General features: G+C 37.1%; 1 protein-coding gene across 1 annotated transcript in view; it reads left to right on the top strand.

The window, feature by feature from the left end:
- The window catches only part of Mgat1 (alpha-1,3-mannosyl-glycoprotein 2-beta-N-acetylglucosaminyltransferase), a 305,503-nt gene that overhangs the window by 250,850 nt on the left and 36,252 nt on the right, over positions 1-18,401 (top strand). Inside the window, exon 9 of the mRNA XM_090370685.1 lies at positions 13,393-13,497. Coding sequence (XP_090226811.1) covers positions 13,393-13,497 — 105 coding nt within the window. The remainder of the gene's footprint in view (positions 1-13,392; positions 13,498-18,401) is intronic.

The raw sequence follows: 18,401 nt of genomic DNA, 5'->3' as shown, positions 1-18,401 counted from the left end.
ACTATGGATAGGATTTCTGGTCAGTGGAAGAAGGTTATTAATACATAACAGGAAAAGAGTGGTAGAAAGAACTGAACCTTAGAGAACACCTGCATTAGTGGAAAAGTTAGAGAGAGAGAGAGAGAGAGAGAGAGAGAGAGAGAGAGAGAGAGAGCTATCTATCATCACCCACAGTAAGCGGCCAGAGAGAAAAGTGGGTATCCAATTGCAAAAAATTCAATTACGGTGTGGTGGGGGGGGCGAACCCTGTGAGAGCCCAGTAAAATAAAACAAGTGAAATTGGTAGTAGTGAAGAGATAGTAAGTGTGTGTGTGTGGGGGGGGGGGGGTAAAGTGGTAGAAAGAAAGAGGGGGGCAGAGTGAAATCACCTGTTTGAAGGATGGGGCAGTAGAGGGACTCAGGACTGGATGCCCATCCTGTCCTAGGGGTGGGATTTGACAGGTGGCAGTAGGTTTACCCACCAGGCAAAAGGAGGGGACTGAGAGAACAACCAACTCAGGTGGTAGGATTGAAGGATCATAAAGAAAGGGATCCCTATGTTGGAGTGCCTGTTTTGGTGCACTATCCCATGCTGGTTTATATAAAAATTTATCTAAGCAGACAGCATGGTGTCTGCTTAGATGGGCAGGGGCCATTTGCCCACCAGTCAATCTGTGGGGGGGGCACAGTATTTCCACTCATACTCATTCACTTGAGTTAGAAGAAAAGTAGGATGCTAGCAGGGCAGCTTTATCTTTGGCTGAAGTGGATTAGTATCATCCAGTTTTGACAGGTGGAGATTTGGACAAACCAATTGCAATATGCAACATTTATCTTGAACAGCCTTAGTACATTTATTAGAAGACCAAGGCTTGGATAAAAGACAAGATTTTAAGTTGATGTGTGGAATAAAGGTTATTTCATTCCTACAAGGATAATAAATTATCCTTGTAGGGATAATAAACTGACATGATCTGGGCAAACGCTAACATCAGAAGATTTGAAACAGTAATCTCACCAAGGAAAAGAATAAATGTCACAGATAATCCTATTTTTCATCCTTACAATGTCAAACAACATGAGGATGAGAATGGCCATGAGCAAAATGCTCCATTTGAGAAAAATGAACACCAAGTTGTGATCTGAGTTGCCTATAGGACCACCACCTTGACTGTGCACTTAGAAGGTTTGATTAGTGAGAATAAAATCAAGATTGTTTGCTGTATGGTTAGGATTATCTGGTATTCTGGTAGGTAAATGAACAATCTGTGCGACATCATCAGTAATTGCAAAAGCTTCAGCATCTCTACCAGCTGGGTCCATGTGAGTAGAAATGAAAGCCAGCTGTAGTTGTAAACATTAAAATCACCAAGGAAAATTATCTCACTATTAAGAAAATTGGACTGTCCCAAGAAGTAACATTACAGATAATATCCAAGACATTTCACTTTTGCTGCAGATTGTTCCATTCTTCCAGGTTGTAGATCAAGTACCTTATCAGGCATGCTTTCTTGAGGTTATAAGTAATGCATTTATCCAGTGGATTCATAAAACTACTGGTATTGAGAGATAAAAACAACAGCCATACATTTGTAAACTTGTCTGTGTCTCAACAGAATTTTTTTTTTTTTTTTTTTTTGTCTGAAGCCATTCCTATGCCCATTCCCAATAGCCAACACTGAAAAATTTACTAAACCAATCACTTCTATTGGCCCCATAATAGCATGGCAGTTAGTTATATACTTTAAAATGTTTTTGAAAATTTACCAAATCACAAGTGTGCAGGGTTTTTTATAGCCATTTATAATGCAGTATAACAGAATAATGATTCTTTGTTTACTTAATTTTTACACCATTCAAACACTTTTTTTGAACAGCAAGTATCTTGTTTGGCAGCAGATTATAAAATATACTCCACTTCTATACTCATATCTTTCAAGAATTAACCATACAGAACAGAACAGAACTGAAATATAGTTCCCACCCCCCTTTGTTAGCTGATCCGTTTTGTGAGCCTTTAATAATTAGCCTTTGCAAAATTCGTCCCGATATTGATAAATTAGGTGCACAGTTTTCATTTTGTTTATATAAAAGTAAATACTGCTATCTTTAGGGAAACTGTAGAACTTGTTTATGAAGAAAAGCCTAACCTTTTTGCAACAGAACATGTGTCTTTGTATTAATGAGATTATACTGCATATATTTATGCTTAGGAGACTGATTATGTAACCAAGCCATTCTTGTTGTCTGTTTATATGGCAGATTGGTTTCTCTGTAAACAGTGACTCTATGTGGAAATGTGTTTTCCATTATAAAATAAATTGACAATGACAAAAATTTATTTACTTTTAGTGAACAGTATTTTTTCTTATCTTTTTTTTTTTTTTTTTTATGTGAACCCCAAACACGAGAGGTATTAGAACCTATAGTACTTAGTACCGTGCTTGGGTTGGAGGTTGAGAAGACGAAAGAAGATATTTGTTGGCATTGGACTTGAACTTCTGTAGATTGTAATTTTCAGGAAATACGTATGAAGGAAGGTTGTTCCAGAAAACGGCAGTTGAATGAATAAATGAGGAAGATGAAAAGTTGGTTCTGTGGGTTTGAAGTTGGACAGTAAATGGATGTTGGCTGGTGGTGGCACGTGTTCGGACTGTTTTGAAAGAGAGAGCAGGAATTATAAAGCCAATTCAGAAGAACAGTGCCCATGGAAGTATCTGTGGAAGAGGCATGCAGCAGAAACAGTGCGTCTATGAGAAAGCGAGTGGAGAGACTCTGTTAGAGAGGAATCATTAATTAACCTAACTGCCCTCTTCTGAATGGAATCAAGAAGCCTGAGAGAGGTTTTGGGGACACCACCCCAGATGTGGGAACAATATTCCATGGCAGGGCGGATTTGCGATTTATACAGAGTGAGCAGCTGTTTGGAAGAAAAGTAACGCCGGGAGCGAAAGAGAAAACCAAGTTTTTTAGATGCAGAGGAAGCAATATTTGTAATGTGCTTGTGCCAAGAGAGATTAGAAGTCAGGGTAATCCCCAAAAGAGATATATCATTTTGCCTAGAAATCGGAGTGTCACTAAAGATAAGCATAGGAGCAGAAGAATCTTTTTTGCGAGATATAAGACAAGACTGAGTTTTAGAAGGGTTGAAATCAACTAAGTTGTCTTTGCCCCACTGGAGAATTACCTGAAGATCGGCATTTAAGGAATTGGTAGCAGATTTTCAAGAAGTTGAAGCTGATTGAGCAGGACAAGGTTTCTCAAAATGGAAAGTTGAATGCAATGTGCTATCATCGGCAAAACTATGGATAGGATTTCCAATCAATGGAAGAAGGTCATTGATATACAAGAGGAAAAGAGTGGGGGGGAAAGAACTGAACCTTGGGGGACACCGGCATTAGTGGAGAAGTTAGAAGACAGAGAGCCATCTACCATCACCCTCAGTGAGCGATCAGAGAGAAAACTGGATAACCAATTTGGAAGCTTGTTTAGAAGACCTTTATGCCAAACACGATCAAAAGCCTTTGAGATGTCAAGAGCAACTACTTGTGTTTCACCGAACCTTTCCATTGAATTAGTCCATAAATGGGTAACATAAGCCAGAATATCACCAGTGGATTGACACTGACGGAATCCATACTGGTGATCATTGATCAGACGGAAGGTTTCTAGGTAGTTTAAGAGTTGGCAGTTAATTTATTTCTCCATTACTTTAGAAAGAGTAGAAGTAATTGCAATGGGACGATAATTGGATGGGAGGGATTTGTCACCCTTTTTAGGAACTGGCTGGATATGAGCAAATTTCCAAGCAGAAGGAAAAACACCTTTGGAATAAGAAAGTGAAAAAAAGGTGTCAAAGAATAGGAGTAAGTTCAGGAGCACAGGTTTTGAGAACAAGTGGAGAAATACCATCAGGACCTGGAGCTTTCTTAGCATCAAGATTCATCGAAATCCTTCTGATATCCTTTTGACAGGAGGCATTGAATGGAGCGTGTTGGGAATGGTGGGAGGTGTTTTACCAAGGTCATTAATACATGAGCTGGAAGGAAAATGGGATGCTAACAGGTCAGCTTTATCCTTGGCTGAAGTGACAACAGAACCATCTGGTTTGGACAGAGGTGGGAGCAGAGATGGGCAAAAGTTGCGGCCAATAGCTTTGGCAAGAGACCAGAATGCTCGGCTACCATTAGGGCAAGAAGCAAGTTTTCTACTGTTAGCCTGTTCAAACTCTAGTTTGGACTGATTAATAACTGCTTTACAATTGTTGCAAGCTTTGGTGTAGGCAGAAAATGAAACTGAAGAATTAGAAACAAGCCAATTACGATATGCAACATTCTTCTCTTGAACAGCCTTAGCACATTTATTGGAAAACCAAGGTTTAGATAAAGGACGAGATTTTAAAGTAGTGTGGGATAAGGGATTCCATTCCTGCAAGAATAATTTCACTGACACGATCTGAGCAAAGATTGACATCAGAAGTTTTGAAACAGTAATCCGACCAAGGAAAAGAAGTCTCGCAGGTCATCCCATTTTGCATTCTTGTAATGCCAAACAACACTAGGTTGGGAATAGCCATGCGATAAAGGTTCCATTGGAGAAGAGACAATCACCAAGTTGTGATCTGAAGTGCCTAGAGGACCTCTCACTTCAACCGTTTACTTAGAAGGGTTGTTTGTGAGAAAAAGATCAAGCATATTGGCTGTATGATTAGGATTGTCCGGTATTCTTGTAGGTAAATGAACAATCTGTGCTAGGTCATTAGTAATTGCAAAAGCCTCAGCATTTGCAAGGGTCGGTGTGACTAGAAAATGGAAGCCAGCTGGAGTTGGGAACATTAAAATCACCAAGGAAAACTCACTGTTAGGAAAGTTAGACTGGAGAAAGTCAAGTTGCAAAGAGAGGAAGTCAAAGAGCTCCAAGTGATTAGTGGAGTTGGGAGAACGGTAGAGACAACAGATGAATTTGACACAATGACGTAGAGAGATTTTAAGCCAGAGAAGATCAGAGAGGAGATTCCAAATTGCCAAGTCTCTGACAGGGAATATCAGAACGGACATATGCACAAGTACCACCTTTGAGGCGAAAGGAATCATACAGTGAATAATTTGGGCATCTGAGATGAGCAGTAGTTGAATCAACCGATAACTGAGATTCTGTCAGGAAAAAGTACATGGGGTTTGGCAGACTGCAAGTGGAAATGGACATCATTGAGAATAGAATTGAGACCACGTATATTTGTGAAATGAATTAGGAAGTCCTTATTGTTGTTTATTGTTGGTTTAAACAACAATCTTATTGTTGTTTAAACCGAGGATTACTTTCAGGAGAAGTGTCCCCTCCATTCTTCATGTTTTCATTTTCTATTATTAATCCAAGTGAAAACTAAATAACACAATTTTCTTACCAGTTATTATGAGCCTTAAGTAAATTAAATAATGGGGATGGAGTTTTCTTTCGCTGATTGAAGAAACTTAGAAGCCAGTTCACTTAAGTTAATGAAAGATTGTTGTAGGCTCAATATAAGAAAATTTGTATTTATGCAAAATTTTTAGCTGTTGAATGAATTTTCAAATAATCTTGTAGAATATCTTATATGAATTTAAGAAGGTTTGGACATATAAATTGGTGAAAGCAGGTGAGTTCCTTCCCCCAGATGATGCTGAATTAGCCTGGCTTCCTTTTATCTGTTTGCCTTTGTTACTATTGATAATAATAAAATTATTTGTGCTTTCTACGTTTTCTTGTTTTTAAAAACAATAGTGTATACTTATATAAATTTAGAGAAGTAAGCCATGACACTATGGCACAAATTAGACAACTAATGTACAAATGTGTGCAAAAGCATCATTTATCTACTAGATATTTATAAATAATGCTGTTGCAGAAGTTGTATGTTAGCTATAATTTATTTAATTAGTGCAGATAAGGCTGATGTCTACAAGTAAATGTTTTGAACAGTACTTATGCTTGCCATAAAACCATAAATCAAGGTAACAGATAATATTTGAGTCAGCAAATGAATCTTGTTCCTACACCTAACATAGTCATGTGTGATAATTAGGATAGCAAAAAAACCCCTGTGCCATTGAGGCATTTCATTGCAGTGTATTTTGTTGGTAATCAGTTCATTAAAAATCGATGCTTCTGTTTCACTTTGTGCAAGCATAAAATTTAACTCATAATAAACATTGTAACTAATGGGAAAATAAAAACTAGTAACCTGAAACTTTAAATACATGCAGTGTTGGCAGTTATCCGGTACCTACTTTTCAAGCAAAAGAGGCAAATAGATGCAAAGAAAGTGGCAAGTCTCCTTGCCAGTTCTCACACAAGACTTCTGTATGAAAACCATAAAAAAAAATCTTCAAAACTATTTCAATAAAAGTTTGACTATATTTAGGAAAGTTGAAAAAAACTTCAGATTTTTAATCATTGATACAGGAACATTATTTTGAGGATCAGCTGTTAGGTGAACCCCCACCACCATTGGATTAACAGCAGTAAATAACTTTCTATGTTTTAAATAATTTCTCTTTATCACAATTATCATGTGATTAATTTTAATGTTACGGAGTGAACAACATTTAATGATGTTTTGCCATTTTGCTTTCAAAGTAAAAGAAATTAAATTTAGTCATTTATGCATTAACAACTAATGTATGTTAATCTGACAATGCATCTCTTCTGCAATATCAAAATGCTGTGATTCAGACTCCTTATTCTGAATAAAACGAACCAGTGGCTGCTCAAAACAACAACTTTTGTAGGGCTGCCAGTATCTGTCACCCCTCCAATACGTTAAATTCGTCCAAAGGTGTCATCACAGAATGGGACCTAATTACAGTGTCTGAAGAATTAGTGCAAGAATTGAGCAATCAAAAGGTAACCAGTGGCAAACATGTAATGATCATCTTGTTCCGATTCGATCCATAATCTTAACTTTTAACACCCCAGAATTGCCATCATCGGTAAAAGCTGGCTATTTAAACTGCAGAATCTGGCCTTATATCCCTAATCCCATTCATTGTTTTAAATGCCAGAAATATGGACACTCCCAGCAGGCATGTAGAGGTGATGCCATATGTCCTATTTGTGGTTTCAAGGAGCATACACAAGCAGATTGTACAGCCTCAACTCTCGTTTGCCCCAACCGTAAAGAAAGTCATCCAGCCTTTTCAAAATCATGCAAAATGTGGAAAACAGGGAAGAAAATACAAAAATATAAAACAGAACATAAAGTGACATGCCATTCTTATGCTTCTCACACTCGAAGCTCTTACTCAACAGCAGCTCAAACTGATGTATCAATACCACCCAGCACATCTATAGCCAGCTAACTGGGTTAAAACTACACTAGCACACTCTGGAAAAGACACACCCCAAGCTAAAACTAGCGAAGCGACCAACACTCCAATTAGCATCCAGACCGATAATGCAAAGGTTTTGCTTGACAGTGAACAATTGAAAACCACTAAAGAGAGCAAGAAAACTGGATTGCCCACCGACAGCATGTAAGTTAATGTCCATTCAGAATTTGTGGAACCCATACTAGAACTCCATGCAAATGACACAATGGATATTGGACACCCCACCTTCCCAAAAAAAGACAGGAAAAAATGCTCCGCATACAAAAAACAGTCAGATGAATCATCCTCAACAAAACCTAAATGATGTACACCATTTTACAGTGGAATTGCAGGCTTTCGTTGCAACACAGACGGTATAAAAGATCTAATTAACCAATTTTCTCCTGTTGCCTTTTGTCTCCAAGAAACTTACCTAACCTTACAAATTTCTCCTTCGATAAAGAACTACTGCCTTTATTGAAGAGATCGTAATACAGCTAATGCTGCCCATGGCGGTGTGGCAATCTTCGTAAAATCAAAGCTCCCAACTAAACATATCCCTCTTCAGATTGAATTAGAAACCGTTGCTGTTCGTATAACTCTCCATATTGCCATAACACTTGTCTCAATATACTTACCTAATATATAGGCGCCTCCGTAGCCAGGTGGGAAGGAGCAGCAGTGCGTAGCACACGCTTCTTGATTAGACCGGGGTTCGAGCCCGTCACCACCAAATACGGAGGATACGGAAAGGTCAGGGAATGACCACCGGAGCAATATGGCCTTAGTTGCTAATGCTCCTAAAAAAAAAAACCAAAAACCTAATATATATTAAGTAAATATATTTAGATAAGCTCAGTTTAATTGTTTAAAAGATCTTTAAGATCTTTTCTTTTATATCTTCAAAGATCTTGAAGATCATCATACAGATTCCTCCACCTTTCTGTTTATTAGAGGATTTTAATAGACATCACCTCTCATGAGGCAATCCAAAATTAGATAAATGGGGTAGACTCGTTGAAAGATTTCTATAAACCCAAAACCTCACCATACTCAATACTGGTGCACACACACTTACATACAGCTCCCAAATGGACACACCTCAACAATTGATCTCTCAATTAGTTCTCCAGTACTGGTCCCAACTATAGAGTGGTACGTACTAAATGATCCCATGGGTAATGATCACTTCCCAATTGTTTGTAACCTGCTTACTACACAACTGCCATTAGACCAACCCTGCAGGAACTGGAAATTCTCTAAAGCCAATTGGACCAAATTTCAGTCAGCAATCACTCTGGACAAAAAAACTATTCAACTACAGCCCATAGATAAAGTCACTGATTATATCACATCCCGTATTTTAGTTGCAGCTAAATACTCAATTCCATTATCAAATCCCCCGACCAGACAGCACTTCAACTACTGGTGGAACGAAGAGTGCACAAAAGCGAAGAAGGAAAAAACAAAACATTTAATTTATTCTGTTGATCTCCAACTACACCCAATCTAATTAGCTACAAGAAGCTAAGGGTAAAAGCACATTTCATTCAAAAGAAAGCCAAGAAAGATTCATGGACTTGGTTTACATCTACTATCAATAGAAACACCGACTTCTGATTAATATGGAAGAAAATTAGGCAGCTTTCTAGGAAGTTTCCAACCAACCCTTCCCCAATTCTTTCTTGCAACAGGCAAGAATTCTCTTCTCCTTTAGATATTTTGTGAATTCCTTGGCCAAAACCTTTGCCCAAGTCTCAGCTGCTTCAAACTACACTCCAGGATTCCAGAAAATTAAGACAATCACTGAACAGAGATCCATCAACTTTCGAACCTCACAATCACTTTCATATAATCAGCCTCTTCAATATTGTGAACTTTTACAGGCCATCAAAACAACATGAAACAGTGCCGCTGGGCCAGATGGCATATATTATGTCATGCTGTAGCATCTCAATTACAGAACCTTACAACTAATGCTAGTCTTTTTTTAACTGGATCTTCCTGGAAAATATTTTTCCAACCTCCTGGCACCATGCTACAGTTTTATCCTTTTGAAACCTATAAAAGATCCCTCTAGTCCTTATAGTTACAGCCCAATCTCTTTGTCAAGTTGCCTTGGTAAAATTCTTGAAAAAATGATCCACAGTCAACTCATTTGGATCATTGAAACTCACCATCTAATGAGTAATTGGAAAAATTTGGAGTAATCTACAGGCCAGATGATTGTGAAGATTATGATGAGAGCCTCTACATGCAAATGGAATGGGCAAGTAAGTTTGAATGTCGTATTATGGATAATTTCAATTTGCCTCTAATGGAGTGGAGCAAATGGGAGGGAAACTCAAACGGAAAAAACGGAAAAATCGACAACTTACCGGTACATTAGAGTAAAATATAAATAATTAAATAATCACTTTAACACAATTCAAATCAATTTAAAACAATTAAAAATCAAATTAACGCAATTAAAAGAATCTAACGAAAATATTCAAAACGATTTTCCTGCCTGAAGCTGACAACGCTTTTCGACCGTACGAATCAGGTTAAACCTGATACTTAAATAGAGATTATTTGTCTTCGCGCATGCGCGTAAAGGTCCACGCATCGGAGATCAAATATGGCCGCCGAACATTAACAGAATTCTCATATAATTGAATTTCAACGGTTTCTGCAATTAATAGTCGCGTATAATTACATTGAACGTTAAGTATTTTGGCTTCGTTAAATAAAAAAGTATGTTTTTCGTTAATGGCATGAAAGGCTAATTCTGACGCTGCTGAACGAGAAGCACGAACTGAGGTTTCATGTTGATTTACACGAATATTAAGAGAAAATCGGGTCGAACCCTGATAAGACGAGTCGCAATCACCGCAAGAAATGTTGTATACCAGATCATTAATTTGTGTTGCGAACGCTGAAAGAACCGAGCGATTGTTCAATATAGTGTGTAACTTCCGTATTGGCCTAGCTACAATTTTAAGTTCGGTATCTTTAAAGAATCTGTTAAGCTGTTTGTGCCACTGTTCAACATATGGGACAGAAATAAAGTATTTTTTGATATTACTATTGTTGATTGGTGTAGTATTTCGTATCCTATCCTTAGCTTGTACCCTAATTCGGTTTATTGTGGTAATGGAATAACCCCTGTTTAAGAATCTGCTAGTTAATATTTGTATTTCTGAGTCCAAAGCAGATTCCGTCGTTGAATATTTATAGGCATTAAGAAATTGATTAAAGGATGAAAATGCCGAGTTCCTATAGGAAAATCAGTCTTGTGTAATTCGGTCAGGTAAAATTACACAAGACTGGGTTTCCTATTCGACCTATTGTTTCCTTCAGGAACTCAGCATTTTTATCCTTAGCCACACATGCATATAACATTAAACCCTTTAGACAGGTAATACAATTTGGGATTAAGAACTACGATACATTATTTAATAAGCTTAAAGACTGCAGACTCGGCGACAATGACAATTTATTCTCACTAGATGTTACCTCATTATATACAAATGTAAACGTTGAATACACATTAGATATTATTTGGGATATGTTAAATAAAAACTCGACACCGATTAATTATACGAAGCTACCTATCAAGGAAATTTTTCACTTAATTAAACTGTTAGTTGAGGCTAACTACATCACCTTTCGAGACAAGGTATACAAACAAATTTTTGGATTACCAATGGGTTTGAGCCTGAGTGGCTTAATGTCAGAGATCTATCTCTCAACGATTGAGCAGATACATTTGACACCTTTTCGAACCCGTATCACATACTATGGGAGGTATTTAGATGATGTTCTAGTTATTACCGATAGTAATACTATCCAAGACATTTTACATTCATTTAATAATATTCATTCTAGACTCAAATTTACATTGGAAAGGGAGGATACGGATACTAAGTCATTAAACTTTCTAAATTTCACGCTTACCCAGGACTCGAATAGAATACAATTTAGCATCTATCGAAAACCTACAAACACTGGTATGCTTCTACATTATAATAGCTATCACCCGTTCACCTACAAAAGATCGATTATCTTTAATCAATTTCTTAATGCCTATAAATATTCAACGACGGAATCTGCTTTGGACTCAGAAATACAAATATTAACTAGCAGATTCTTAAACAGGGGTTATTCCATTACCACAATAAACCGAATTAGGGTACAAGCTAAGGATAGGATACGAAATACTACACCAATCAACAATAGTAATATCAAAAAATACTTTATTTCTGTCCCATATGTTGAACAGTGGCACAAACAGCTTAACAGATTCTTTAAAGATACCGAACTTAAAATTGTAGCTAGGCCAATACGGAAGTTACACACTATATTGAACAATCGCTCGGTTCTTTCAGCGTTCGCAACACAAATTAATGATCTGGTATACAACATTTCTTGCGGTGATTGCGACTCGTCTTATCAGGGTTCGACCCGATTTTCTCTTAATATTCGTGTAAATCAACATGAAACCTCAGTTCGTGCTTCTCATTCAGCAGCGTCAGAATTAGCCTTTCATGCCATTAACAAAAAACATACTTTTTTATTTAACGAAGCCAAAATACTTAACGTTCAACATAATTATACGCGACTATTAATTGCAGAAACCGTTGAAATTCAATTATATGAGAATTCTGTTAATGTTCGGCGGCCATATTTGATCTCCGATGCGTGGACCTTTACGCGCATCTGCGAAGACAAATAATCTCTATTTAAGTATCAGGTTTAACCCGATTCGGTAATTTTCATTCCTGTGATCACGACATACGGTTGAAAAGCGTTGTCAGCTTCAGGAAGGAAAATCATTTTGAATATTTTTGTTAGATTCTTTTAATTGCGTTAATTTGATTTTTAATTGTTTTAAATTGATTTGAATTGTGTTAAAGTGATTATTTAATTAGTTATATTTTACTCTAATGTACCGGTAAGTTGTCGGTTTTTTTCCGTTTTAATTTCTGGAGGGTATCATACGGAAGTGTTCTACGCACTATATTGAGGTAAACTCCTCTTATTATTTTACTAAGATTAGAACATTGGAAAAATCTTCTGTGGTTAATCCCTTTTCAAGTTGTTTAAATATGTATGTCATAAAATTGTAAATTTTATGGCACATATTTAATCCGCCAAGCCTACAGTCAAAAAATGCATGCACAATAAAGTTTCAAAAGTGAGTAAAGGGTTTCGCATTCTAAATCATAAGTTATAAAAAGCTTGTTTTCCAAATTTATATGACACACAATTTTAATGATGGTAGGAATGATTAATTAGCATCAAATATTAGTGATGATTTGGAGTAACCAGTGAGAGATATACATCAGAGTTTTATTAACAAACTTAGTCATCGTAGCGGGCTGACTGACCCTGAGAAATGCACTACTTTGATAGTTTATTTTGGAAAATGCATTACTTTGGTTAGTTTATTTTGGAAAATTCATTACTTTGATTTTATGGTGCCTCTGTAGCCAGCTGAGCAGGAGCAGCAGTACATAGCACGTGCCTCTTGATTAGACTGGGGTTTGAGCCTGTGACCACCAAATACGGAGGATGTGGAAAGGTCAGGGAATGACCACTGCATATCCCCAAAGCAATATGGCCTTAGTTGCTAATGCTCCTTAAAAAAAACCAAATAACAAACAAATAATTACTTTGGTTTAGTTATTTTCTGACCACAGAAAAAAATTTCTTGAGGTCAGCAATGTGCTAGAATTGTCATATTAGCAATGTTGTTTTAGTCTCCATCAGAAATCACGTAATTTTCTATGAACTGTGCACTTTACTACAGCAATTCTGTGCAGTTTTCGTTTTCAGAAATTTGGGAAGCAGTAGTTTTCAGTGGTGCTGAATTTCCATTATCTTACTATGTATGTGTTTTCTTTTCTATGACCTGGTTTTGGTGTGATACAGCCGTAGTTGCTAATGTGCCATTAAAATCCAAACCAAAACCTACCATGTATATCTTAGTATTTTTTAATTATTATTATTTATTATTATTATTTTTTAATATAAGTAATATTTATAAAATTCAAGCTTGAATTTCTTATTACTTTTATTTTAGGTTCTGGGATGACTGGATAAGACAACCATCTCAGAGAAGAGAACGTGCTTGCATCCGCCCAGAATTATCTCGCACAAAAACCTTTGGAAAGATTGGTGTTAGCAAGTAGGATATTATGTTAATATACCGATACTCTATATAAAGCTGTTAAGAAAAATAGTAAATTAATAAAAAAGTATTAAGATCATAACATTTGTAAAGTTACTGTAAAATAGATAAAGGAAAAGACAGTCCTTAGTTTATATAAAAATTAAAGTATTTTTGCTGTCTTCAACCAAAAAATCAAAATCATTATTCTTTTTAACAAAATCATTATTTTTTTTTAACAGTTATGCTGTTAAAAAGAATAGATAGAATTTTATTAATCATTATTCATTAGATGAATTTTCCAGACAGAACAGCTTAATTACGAGGGTGGTTCAATAAAGAATCGCCCTCACCTACTTCCACATATTGCAGAGTCATGATATTTTGTGTGTATTATTATACATATCTCTGTACTAAAGGTGTAAAAGTTCAGCCCTGTGTCTTAATTAATTTGTTTTTCTCTTACAGAGTTGAACGTGTAATGAAATAGCATCATGGACAAAGATGAAGCCCAATCCTATGGCATTGCGAAGCACTGGCATAGACGGTTTAGGTGTGGTTGGACATCGGTAGAATCTGAGCCCATTCCAGGTTGTCCCCATTCAGCCATTGATGACAGCACGATTAGAAAAGTGGGGTCGTTAATCATGGAAGATTGCCGGATATTTGTGCGTGAATTGTCTCAAGAGGTGAAGATTAATGTGGGCTTTGTTGAAACAGTCCTTCGTGACCAATTCCATTTACGGAAATTGAGTGCAAGATGGATTCCCTGCTTATTGACTGGTTTCCCGAAGGCTGATCGACAACAGAAATCACAAAAGTTATTAGCCCTGTGCCAGAAAAAATGAGGAAGACTTTTTCTCTCGTCTAATCACTCAGGATGAAAGTTGGATAGACCATTTCGACCCTGAAAATAAAAAGCACTCCATGGAAAGGTGACATCATGGTTCCCCCCCCCTTCCCCAAGAAGGCAAGGGTCCAAGCATCAGCAGGAAAGGTCTTGTTGACAGTGTTTTGGGATGAGAAAAGCGTAATAATGACTGATTACCTGCCGAAAGGTAGAACAATTACAGGTGCCTATTATGCCAACTTACTCACAAAATTACAGGAGAAAATCAAAACATGTAGGTATGGCATGCTGTCCAAAGGTGTGAGAATGCTTCAAGACAATGCCCCAGTTCTCACTTCTGAAATTGCAACACAAGCAGCCACTTGTGGATACGAAATACTGCCCCATCCAGCCTACTCACCCGATCTTGCACCATCGGACTTCTTCTTGTTTCCTTTCCTCAAATCATTTCTTCAAGGGACCCACTTCCCTGACGATGAGACACTCATTTCTGCAACAGAGTCATGGTTCAAAGACCAACCTCGCCACTTCTACAAAAACAGCATCCGTAGCCTCATCCATCAGTGGGGAAAATGTGGAAATCTGCACAGTGGCTATGTAGAGGACTAAAACCTGTGCCAAGAATCAGCAGGCTAGTGCCTCTACATCTAGGTCAGGGCGATTCTTTATTGAACCACCCTCGTATTTTGTAACATGAGTAATATACTACTATCTAACCAAAAATTAGCCTAGATGCTGAGATAAAAGGGATACTACTGTCCACACTTGTTTTAGTTATTGTATAAAATCTGTCAAGACAGCAAAAAGTGAAGTGCTGGTTATCAGGTCCATGTTGTATACCATGTGGTGGATGATCATATTGCTAAATGTATTAATGTAGTATACTTGTGATATAGATCATGATGTTGTATGTGCACTTGAGGCACTGTCAGAGTATTAGCAGCAGAGTCGAAATGAAAGTTTTTGTCTAGATTTATAAGCAAATATATTGATGACCTTAAAGAGATCCACAGAGATTATCCTCATTATCTTCCCATATCAATTCAAGTTCAGATGGACCTAGTAGCTGTAGTTACATGCATTGTGTTTGCTGGTTGATGATTTTACTAACAGTTGTCAGATTTTAAGGAGGTTAAAGAGAGCACCATTATTCACGTGGGGAATAGCGATATTAAACCAACACGACCTGATGTTTTGTTGAATAAATATGGGACCACACTGAAAAAATGCTCGTTAAGTCAGAATGTGTGTGTCTGCAGTTCTGTACAAACACGATAAGAAAGATTACTTGCTGAAATCCTTGAAAATTAACTGCAGACTTTAGGGATGCTGCACGGCTTTTGGGTGTAAATTTTTATCAGCATAATCTGCACTTGTAGGTAGAAGGATCTGTTTTGTAAACAGTATTCATTTGAACAGAGGTGATGCAGAGGTTTCCCCTCAGTATCATGCATTAAGGGTTTAGGGAAACTGCTAGTTGGGGGGGAGGGATAATATATAGACATTAATTATAGTTTGGCTCTGTGAATATTAATCCTTTAATAGGCACATTAAAAATAGAAAATTGTCTAGGACATTGGTGGACTTCGTTGTTATTATACTTGAAATAAAGGCATGAAATAATTCAGAATTGTTATTTTTTTTTGAAGCCACCTTATTTTCAATCTGCTGTGAACCCCATATAAAAAGTGGATAATGAAAACATCAATTTTTATATTTAAAATGTAAATTTTTAAAATAAACCCATTTCCCTTCTGTTGAACTCTACTCTACAGATGTATTTTAGGCATATTCTTATATAACTTGTGTTTTTAAACACCCATATTTGGGCATTACTTTCACTGTTGTTGAGTGAAACTTAATCAAAAAACCCACACACTTCAGCTGCAGGATAGTGGCAATAAACAACTGAAACAAATAAAGTGTGGTATTTCAAAATGCTGTGCTGTGTTAAAATTTCCATCACATCTTGACTCCACACTCTCGCCAACTCTGATATGCACATCCACAATTTTTTTCAGTATGTGCCTTCGGCAGGGTATTTTGAAATTCTTGATAATGCCTTGGTCCATTGGCTGAAGTTAAGACAAATTATTCAGAAGGAAGAAAACAAACTTCACACTTGTAAGTTTCGGAATTACCAAGTGAAAAAAGGCAGGGCTGTTGTCGACAGTCAACTCAATTTTTCTGTTTTTCCTTTCGTCATCTTTCTATCGAAATTTAAAATCCACTGCTCAAAAATTTCGGTTGTCGTTCAAGGTTTTTTGTTGTAGTTGTAGTCCAATGACTTTACTCCTTTGAAACATCGGGGTTGTTTACTTTTGCCTATTAACAAAAGCTTCAGTTTTTCATTACCAGCCATATATGCAACAAAGAGTGTAATTCTCTCCTCATTATTTTTACCACCTAAACATTTATCACCTTTAAAAGTCAGTGTCTTGTTCGGCAAACATTTAAAAAATAGACATGTTTCATCAATGTCTTTGGACTCGTAGGCCTCCATAATTTTTTTTTCAAAACTTTCTTTCCAATGGGTATAGTCTTCTTCGATTGCAACTCCAGTTTCATCAGAAAAAATTTTTTCGAGGTAGCCATGACGCTCTTTAAATTTGTCCAGCCAACCAGAACTGGCTTGGAATGTTTTGTGCCCCAGAAAATATGCGTACTCCATAGTCTTTTCTTTTATTAACAGCCCTGATATCGGCATGTTTTGGTCTCGAATCAGCTTCATCCACTTAAAAACTGCTTCATTTACATCTTCCCAAAGGCATAATTTCACACGCTTCCGACTGGATCCCGTTTCCTCAAACAGGTTGAGAATCGAAACAGGATTTTTCAGAATGGTTGACACAATACTGGCAGGGGCATCAGATTTTAAAGCGTTTTTTTTTTTTTTTAACGCTGTGATCTACACTATTAAGCACTTCCACTTTTTCACATTACACTCAAGAATTTCCTCTTAGACACTGTCATCAGGTTACTTGCACAGCAGTTAAAACGAAGCTGAAATTAGGGACCACTTGTAGCTAACATGTAAACAAAGACAGGTGAAATTTAGTGAAAGTGTGGATGACTCATTTCTTCGAAAAAACAGATGAATTTCCGAGATAAAGGAAAATTACTCTCCTAATTCTCTAATAGGATGCTTACAATACAAAATAGGTTGACCAAAGCCAATGCCTGCGTCGGGAATATGTCTTAATCTTTGCCAACGGCTGTGGACAGCTGACGAGCGGAACTTCTCGGCATGTTTCTGTATAAGTTGTATAGGTTTTACTTCTTTTTAGCCATTGCTGGCCCACTGCTGAGCAAAGGCCTCACCCAAATTCCATTGTTCTCTATTCTGTGCCGTGGTTGGCCAGTTTCCTCCTGCAGGGTTTTACTGGCACCATTAAATTATAAAATGTTTTAACTCTTAATTCGTGGAATTAAAGCCTTCAGTTATTAAAAGCTAAAGAGATTATTGCTTAATTCTTTTAACTCTTAATTTATGCTTTCTACAGCATCAGCTCTATTGCCTAAAGGCCAGAGGTGCGAACAATGTGTACCCAGGTCTCTCAAAATTAGTTCGTTATATGGAAATTTTCTTCATTGTAGGGACACTATTTTTAATGTAATGAACAAGAGGAAATCAAAAACTTTCGCTACATAGAAATTTTCACTATATGGTAGTTCGTTAAGGAGGTGCGTGTGTGTGCGCGTACGCGCGCCCCCCTTATATAGTTATATATAATCACTTCTTTCCCATCATTACTCTCTATGCACAACAGGAAGAAACCCCACTGTACACTGTGGAGCATCAGGACTGGACATTAGTAAACTCTCTAAACATGCTTGATGTTTCAAAAAATCCTGCTTTGGAATCAGAGTTATGCTAATAGAAGGGTTAGGGTACTGTAGCACCAACATGAAGTCATGGAACCATCATGTTTGAGCACAACGCTATAGGGTAGTAAGAACGGTGTGGGTAGTTTGGAGTATATTAGCATTAGCACGGGCAACTGATGCAAGAAAGCAACCTTACATAGCATCAGCCAAAAAAAAAAAAAAAAAAAAAAATGCGCGCGCGTGT

This window comes from Mastigoproctus giganteus, chromosome 3 (genome assembly GCF_048544385.1).
Source record: "Mastigoproctus giganteus isolate SK-2022 chromosome 3, ASM4854438v1, whole genome shotgun sequence".
In the NCBI taxonomy this organism is placed as follows: domain Eukaryota; kingdom Metazoa; phylum Arthropoda; class Arachnida; order Uropygi; family Thelyphonidae; genus Mastigoproctus; species Mastigoproctus giganteus.
Note: the sequence above shows the minus strand (reverse complement) of the source record. Positions and strands in the feature narration are given on the sequence as shown.